The sequence below is a fragment of the Poecilia formosa genome, unplaced genomic scaffold (assembly GCF_000485575.1).
Source record: "Poecilia formosa unplaced genomic scaffold, Poecilia_formosa-5.1.2 Scaffold405, whole genome shotgun sequence".
NCBI classification, from domain to species: Eukaryota; Metazoa; Chordata; class Actinopteri; order Cyprinodontiformes; family Poeciliidae; genus Poecilia; species Poecilia formosa.
The window spans coordinates 170,253-178,467 of NW_006800344.1; the positions used below are offsets into that span (position 1 = coordinate 170,253).

The 8,215-nt window shown below is 40.3% G+C and overlaps 1 protein-coding gene across 3 annotated transcripts; it reads right to left on the reverse strand.

Moving 5' to 3' along the window:
* Positions 1-310: 310 nt before the first annotated feature.
* Positions 311-8,136, reverse strand: nr2c1 (nuclear receptor subfamily 2, group C, member 1). Of its 3 annotated transcripts, none has more exons than XM_007576344.2 (14): positions 7,592-8,136; positions 6,143-6,277; positions 5,790-6,023; positions 5,556-5,634; positions 5,275-5,454; positions 5,032-5,182; positions 4,090-4,186; positions 3,489-3,673; positions 2,982-3,135; positions 2,716-2,837; positions 1,794-1,936; positions 1,516-1,653; positions 1,310-1,415; positions 311-1,185 (listed from the first exon to the last, which is right to left on the reverse strand). In XM_007576344.2, the coding sequence occupies exons 2-14, from the start codon at positions 6,212-6,214 to the stop codon at positions 1,014-1,016; spliced, it is 1,833 nt and encodes a 610-aa protein (XP_007576406.1). In that variant the 5' UTR covers positions 6,215-6,277; positions 7,592-8,136; the 3' UTR covers positions 311-1,013. The 3 variants fall into 3 exon arrangements, with proteins under 3 accessions (XP_007576406.1, XP_007576407.1, XP_007576408.1); XM_007576345.2 differs by lacking the exon at positions 7,592-8,136 and adding an exon at positions 7,446-7,573; XM_007576346.2 differs by lacking the exon at positions 7,592-8,136 and adding an exon at positions 7,364-7,573.
* Between the last annotated feature and the right edge of the window lie 79 nt (positions 8,137-8,215).

An 8,215-nucleotide genomic window follows, 5' to 3' on the forward strand; every position in this document is an offset into this window, starting at 1 on the left:
CGTGTAAACTCTTCCGTCATGGCCTGTTTAAAGTGCTCTTCTCATTTTAGCACAGGATTTGTTCTTCTCAGAGTTACAGTGATGGGAGAGAAGTTTAATTACGTCATCATCATGGATGTCGTCCATTTTGGTTATTTGATCAATTTTTTTCCAGGAATTCCTACTTACTAAAACAAGAGTTAAGTGGAAGTATCTCAGCTTTCACAGAATTCACTTACATTTAAACCCATTTAAAGGGCAACTTTAACAACTACCAAGTTCCTGGAAACTAGAATTTAACCTTGATTGTGAAACAACTAAAAAAAAAAAAAAGACTGAAAGATGTTTTTATTTTCAAATGACACGACCATCTTTATGCATCAACATTTCCTTGTCCAAAATGACAGAATACACAAATTACCAAATGTTGACTGTATAGCTTTTTTTTGGTGCATTTCATATATAAATATATGTACAGTTACTTCAGATCCACATGATGCTAAGATGCTGCTAATCCGTTGGATTAGCAAACTAGTGAGCCATAAAGGTAATAAATAACCTTTGATGAGAAGATCTCACAAATTTATTTCACATTTTCTTTTGTCGTAACCACCCTAACATAAAAAAAACAGCATGGCCATGTTGGAGAAGTAATGAATAAAAAAAACAAAACAAAAACAAACCATGCTGCTTCAATCAAAATACAAATGAGTTTTTCAGAAAAACAAAGGCGTAAAGGGTACAAAGCATAAAATACTATACAGTAAAAAGCTAAATCTGCTGTGCAGGTTTTAAGAATTTAATTCTCAGAGTCTCTGCAGGTTGTCCGATTAGCGAGCTGAGCCCAGCTGACGGCGTATGGAGAAGAGAAGCTAAGAGAGAAAACAAAACTGAAAACGGATAACGAGCCATGAATCTAGTTTGTTATACTCATTCAAAAACCGGTTTGATGAGTTCTCTAAATGCTTTGTTTGCCAACCTTTTGCAATCCAAATGTTGACTTTTATTTTTTCTTTATTAAATGGCACCGTTTGTCAGACGCCAGAGCCCGCTTGGCTGTTATAATCAGTGGATTCCATCTTGAGGATGTAAGGGATGATGCTGTCAATCTGCACGTTGCCGATGAGCCCGGCGAAAAACAGCTCCTCCGTGACAGCTGCGCTTATTAGCCTGAGGGCCGGAAGACGCAGCAACAGCTTGGATAACCTGGGAGTAATGAGGCAGAAAGGAGACATGGATCTAAAAAACACATGAAGCAAGCACATCTGGGACAACATCATCAATCTGTCCCACTTTAAAACAGGCCTGGCAGCTTCGCGGAAGTACAAACCGATAAGAGTCCTCGGGGTACGTCCTCGTAACGTAGTCCTGCAGCTCCATGTACGCTTTTTCCTGGAACATCTCAATCTGCGGGATGTTATCTATGCCGGGGTGATCTAGCACAAAAACAACGCGTAAGAAAAAAGGAACGTACTGAACATGCTTTATTAAAAACGCAGATAAAAAGAAGAAAACAAAAAACTTGATTTCACACACCAGGGCTGAAGAGAACAATAGCTTTGAGGTAGGCATATTCATAGGAGTCGGGGGACAGCTTGGACATGCTGTTGCAGAACTCCTGCATCCTCCAGATGTGCTCCATTACCACTTTTCCTCTCTCTGGGGACAGCTTTTCTAAATACGAGACAAAACAGACAACTGTGTTAAAAAAGAAGAAAAAAAAGAACTAAAACTCAGCACAATCAAATGACTTCCCGTTTCAGACATCTGACTCCGTTAATGGATGCTTGCAGCCACTCGCAGAGCCCTCCTACCTTCCTGTAAGCTGGTCTGCAGATGGTTGATAATGGCACTTAGAATGGTACCAACATTCATAATGTTGGAGCACTGTGCCAGGCCCAGGGCAAAAAGTTCATTCCAGCAGGCTTTCATCAAGTTAATGTCATTGTCTTGACCACTGCAAAAGAAGAAGTCACAGACTTATGCTTAATAAAGTGTGAGCAGAGAAGAAGAGTCTGATGCATTTTATTAGGATTTATGTGTTTTCCTGAGTTGATGCACTTCATGGAGCGAAGGTTTAATATTCCTTCAAGAGTAGCCACGGACAGTGTTTCTATGTGAACATCTTCCTGTTCATAGGGAATTATTCACATATTTTATTCTTTCCATCTTTTATCTTTCCGGTCAGCAACCTAAGAGGTTCCTGTATTGTTGTATTTTATAAATATGTCTAAGTTTATTCATACTGGAAAAACACGTTGCTGTTTACTCAGTCAGTATTTAATACAGCTGACACAAAAATAATGTTAAAATATGTTTTCTTTTTTTGTCATCTTATAAAAATGTAGCCCTTTATGTTCTGGAAAGACGGCCGGCCCGCTTGATACAACAGAAAAGTCAGGTTATTAAGAAAATGGCAGCTTATCAATTAATCATTAATCGGCTGATAAGATCAATCAACTTTAGATTAATGCAATCAACAACTTCCTTCCACGTAGCATAATGCTGCCACAACCATGTTTTACAATAGATGGCTGTGCAACAATATTATGTTGGCCTCACACCGCATTGCAGACTGAGACCAAACCGTTTAATTTTGCTCTCTCTTTACACAGATGGACCCGATTCACCAAGTGGGTGACTGTGACACAAAATCCTAATAAAATACACTGAAATTTGAACAAATTAGGGCCAAATCGAAACAATTCATCACTAAAACATAAGACATCGTCTTACCCTAAGGCTTGAAAGGCAGGTATGGAGCGTGCCCAGTGCATAGAGAGAAAAAGTAGCCGGGACGCAGACTCACAGATGTAGTTGACATTGAGGTACTCTGGTACTGGCAAAGGCATCATAAGCTGGGGAGAAATCATTTTGAAGCGTAAAGGGGGAAAACACAACGACATTGTGCATCTTAAAAGCATAAAAAAAATTAAAAAAAAAACTGGAGTGAATTTGTGTTGACACGAGCAGAAGCTTCAGTGCAACAGTTCTGCTTTTACCTTGAAAGGGATGTGGCTCTCAGAAAGCAGAGGCCCATCCAGCTCCACCACCGGACCCGACTGGTCCCCCGACATCAGCTGCATGGTGGTCTCTAAAGATTCTCCGGCCGAGCCGTCGTCAGAGTGTAGGACTTTGGCCAACGTGTCGAAAGCTCTGGGCATAAAAACAAAATAAAATAAATACAAGAATAGGCAGACGTTAAAAAGATAAATGTTTGTTTCTTATGTTTAGCTTAAAGAAAGCATGTCATATATTATTTATCATATATATAAAAAAAAAAGGCTCTGGAATAAACACCCCAATACAAGAAGGAACCTTTTGGGTAAAGCTAATAAGATTCATATAACTGGAGTCAGAAACCACATGGCCCTGGAAGAAATTAAATTAAAGCATCAAGAGCAAAAATAAAATAAAAACAGGCCCTGGGTTTCACTCCGGACGAATGCAGTCATTACATTCAGTCACACGAACAACGACAACAAGCATCAAAGGCATCTAACTCTCACCTGGTGATGTCACTCGCACTATGATCTTCGACTTTGACGTCCGTCATGGAGCCGTCGCCGTTGCTAAGCGTTTCGGCTCCCATCGCGTCGTTCCCGCCGTCGCTCAGCTCCCTGGTCTTGTTGAGGTGGGCGAGTGATGTCACCACGTTCGCCAAAGTACCAAGGTCCCCTTGAGATAGATCATCCTGTCGAGAAGAGAGACTCTTCGACTATTTTTCTACATAGATGTTTAATAAATGAGAAGCTACCTAGGAATCTACTACACATATTTCCAGGGTACCCAAAAATTGCACTCAAGTAAGAGTGGCGCTACTTCAATATATTTTTTGCTCAAGTAAAAATAAAAAGTAGCCGTCCAAGAAATGACAGAAGAGTAAAAAAGTATTTGGTAAAAAGACGACTCAGTACGTCGTCAGAAGAACCAAAATGTAGCGTAGATATTTCTGGTGTATTAAAGACCAAAATGAAAACAATTCATGTAGATAACATAATTACAAAATAACAAAATCAGGCAAAAGAACCATATTTCCACATTCATTTCTTTCAATAAAACAAACCCATTCATGCCAGTAACTCAAACATATTAAACACTGAATTCTACCTTATCAGGGGATGCTGGAATCAGGATGGTGTTTTCCAGTTTAGGGAAGGGCTGCTGGATGTTGAGCAACATGCTAGACTCAAGCAAACTCGTGGATCTGAAAGTAGACGTTGATTATTGTTATTATTAGACAACCATATTGAATAAATTCAACTATATCAGGGATTCCCCCCCAGAGTATTATAAGCCTGGCGGGCCACCAGGCTTTACATGACCCCCCACCGGGCTAAGCGTTGTTTACTTATTTATTTTAACACCAGTAACAGTGATAGCAAAGACGGGTTTTACGCTAGATTTATACATAATAATGCATTATTAATCTTTAGCAGACAATTATCTATTTAAAAACAGATAATGGTATTTGGTTCTACATACAAAACCTGCAGAAATACTAGCTTTATTTAGTGCACCGCTATATTTTCTTTATTGATGTTTTATTTTAAAAAAATTCTGTAAATTTTTCCACATTATTTGAACACCACAACACAGTGGCCACTGGTAGACTTCCCAAGCACCTTATCACCAGGCTTAACTAGTTTGCTGGGGGAAACCCTGTATATCAACTTTTTAAAATACCAAAAACATTTTAAAAACTCAGCCGTTGCATTTTAAAATCATATTTGCTTAGAAATGTAAAATAGTCCATGTCTGATATCCAGTTATTAAAGTCAAATTGAGTAATAAGAAGCCACTGCTGCTTAATAGTTGGGTTACATTCTGCTACTATTGTATTTAAATAGCTAAAAATAAACATGAAAAAGGATGTTTTTAAATACGTTTAAAAACATGTTTTAGACATATTTAAACTATTTTACTTCTGTGTGCTATTCTGCTATAAATATGCAAACAGAACATCTATTGTTTGACATCAACACTACATGTATAGTTCAATGTCAACTGGACATATCATTACTGTGGTATCTTGGGGTGAATGTTATGTACCGAGCGGTTTCCTTCTCAGATACAAAAGTGGGCGTGGCAGCCAGAGGACTGCAAAGGTTCTTCCGGATGTAGATCTTTTCCGTGGAGGCCGCACAATTCAACGATTTCTCTCTGGTGGCGACTTCGACGGGCTTCCGTTCGCACTGCACAGCTGGAAGACGACACAGTTCCCGACGGTAAGGCGCTTGAATCCTTGCCGACACGTTATCAAAGGTGAATAAGTAGTTAAAAAGGTTCTCTTACAATCCTGCTTCATGCCCAAAGCTATACAGCGCTGTAGTCGGCAGTACTGGCAGCGGTTTCGGTGTAGTTTGTTAATGGCACATTCTCCCGATCCCCTGCAGGTATACACCAGGTTCTTTCTAATGCTACGTTTGAAGAAGCCCTTGCATCCCTCGCAGCTGACGGCTCCATAGTGACGCCCTGAGAGAGAAGGAAATGTTACAGCTTGCTACAAACACACACAACACTGGCTTAACGTTCAGAAAAATACTGTCAGTAGTTGAGTAAAGTGTTATTTCTACCTGACGCCTTGTCCCCACAGACAACACAGTACTCCACCACAGGCTTGACGATAGACTGGTCCGAGCCGTCAGTCACAAACTGACAAGCACAACACGACGGGATGATTTAAGACAATAAACACTGCGGTAGGTTTAGGCTGACTAAACAGACCTATGATTCAGTCATATGCTCTTCCAGAGGCTTGTTTATGGAAACAGAATCGGGGACGAAGTCGACATGCTTTGGACCGTTACCTGAATCTGCTGTCCTGCCAGTTCGGGGGCGGCAAAAAGCAGCTGGTTGACCCCGGAGCCGTCCGAAGAGGCGAGGATCACCTTGTTAGGAGAGCCTTCCTGCTTGGCCAGAATCACCTTCCCGCCAGGGGAATAGTCGGCGTTCGCCAAGATGAACTGTTGCTTCCCGGGGGAGGACGGCTCAAGTGCTGTGACAATTTGGATCTTCTGTCCGGTCTGCTGATCAGTTACGATCTATCAGAGGAAATAACATAGAAAGTGTAAGCAGAGTATCTACGTTTTATTTTTGTTTTTTGCAGCTAGAGCACACATTGATATGAATTGTCCAAAGGGCAGAGAGGCCTCTCATTCACCTGGATTCGATGTCCTAAAGCCATGCTGTTGTCTGTTGACACAAGCTGAATCTTGTGAGTCTGTCCATCCATTCTAATACTGCGCACACCTTCATCCGCCGCTCCTCACATCAGTGCCCCATGAGGCATGCACACCTGTACGGCAGAAATCATCACAGTAAGAGACCAGTCATTTTGAAGTCCTATTATTTATTTTGGTAAATAATGACATTCATACAACATATGCAGATTTGTGTTACTGGGGCCCGGGGGAAACAGGCTTTTCAAGGTACAAATATTTTTATAATAACCTGATTAAGACTTCAATTTCCCATGGCTTTAAAATTGTATTGATATGTTGTAAAACTGGGTTTATTATGAGCTATGAGCCATAATCACTGAAATCAGCAAATAACCTTTGCAATAGATATATACACTTTATTGACATTCTAACTTATTGATGCCCAGCAACAAGAAACAATAGATCCTGACATAAAGCAGCATGATTATCCAAAACAATGAAAGCACTCTCAGCGAAAATAGATTCTGGTTGCGTTACAATCAGACTTTACCTCCACCTTTATATGTTGTTAGCATCTCATTCTCTCCCCTCTACATGGTGCATGCAACACGCTAAAGCATCGATCCGACTTGTATATATGTGATTAAGCGTACACTTGTGTCAGTTCATTCGAAATTGCCTGGGTCGGAAAGTATAAACAACCACTTGGTTTATTATGTTGGATGTCAAGGCGTGTTAGTAATGTGGAGCCTGCGGGAAAGCAACCAAGCTACCGTTAGCCAAAACCCCGCAAAAACCGCTAAAGAGCTGTATCCGGTGATATCAAATGAGTGGTAAAAACACTATATTTACACATGCCACTGACAGCCGGCTACTTAAAATCTATACGGAAGATAAAGGTATTTCTTTTCCTGTCGGTGAAAGGTCAACATTGAAGGGTTAAAGAACACTAGGGTTCAAGGCCCGAGATGCCAACAGAGATAGTTCCGTTTTCGACAACCGGCCAAAATTCGTTTTGGGAGGCTTTGGATCTTCACCCATATCATCTAAATAACAAGACAACTGACAGGTTGACACCGCTAACTGTTTATATGACGATTTCCTGCAATATGGATGCCTTTATTTAGGAATCTATGGAGCAGCGCTAGCACCGAAGGTAGCAGTAGCTCTGTTAGCTGACGCTGCTAAGCTAACTAGCTGTCACCTTTTATTAACATTACCTTCGCTCAGCGTCTCTTAAAGTCCACCTACTGGTGCATGAGGCTAGTAAAAAAGCATGACTTTGTAGGAGCATAGACATACCAGACCTCAGTGTAGCTCCAGACTATGACAAGCTATGTTAGCTGGTTGTTAGCTAGTAGCTAATGGCAACTTCCTTCCTGCTTCTCCAACAGCGCGATACTCTCTCATGAGTCTCGCGTACTTTCGCAGTAACGAATGTCTCTTACCTTTTGAAAATCCGATATGTAATAAAATGTATTGCTTTCAATGCAATAATATTGGAAGTGTTTTCTGCAGTTGTCGAGAGGGTCAGAGTTCGTGACCTTTTTCATCCATAAAGGTTTGATGCGCATGCGCACTAACGTTGCTGCGGTTTATGTATGACAGCGGCTGCGGTATGTTGACTGTCTGTCAGCTCTGCATCGGACTGTCTCCTTTAACTGGCTGTCTATAAATAATGCTGGTGGCTCGGATTTAAGAGTGTGAATTACAATTAAGGTAAAAATGACAACAATTTTGAACTCTATCTAGTTGTGTTTTGCTTAGATTCATTTTTAAATTACTTGCTTGAAAGAGATAAATGTAGATTTGAGTTTAAGTTGATCATTTGTGTACATAGTTTTTAAAAGTCTTAGATACTTTTTAGATTCAGTGCTTAAAGTGTTCTTCTATAGGCTGTCTCTCATATTTTGGATCGTTGAGTCCAATTGTTTTTTGGGTTGTTTTTCCCCAGGATTTTTTAACTGCATGTATATTCCAGTAAGTTACTGGATGAACTGAAAGTTTTGTATGGCTTAATGTAATAAACACTGAAACAGTGTAATGCTATACTCTAGAACTTCCTTGTGTTT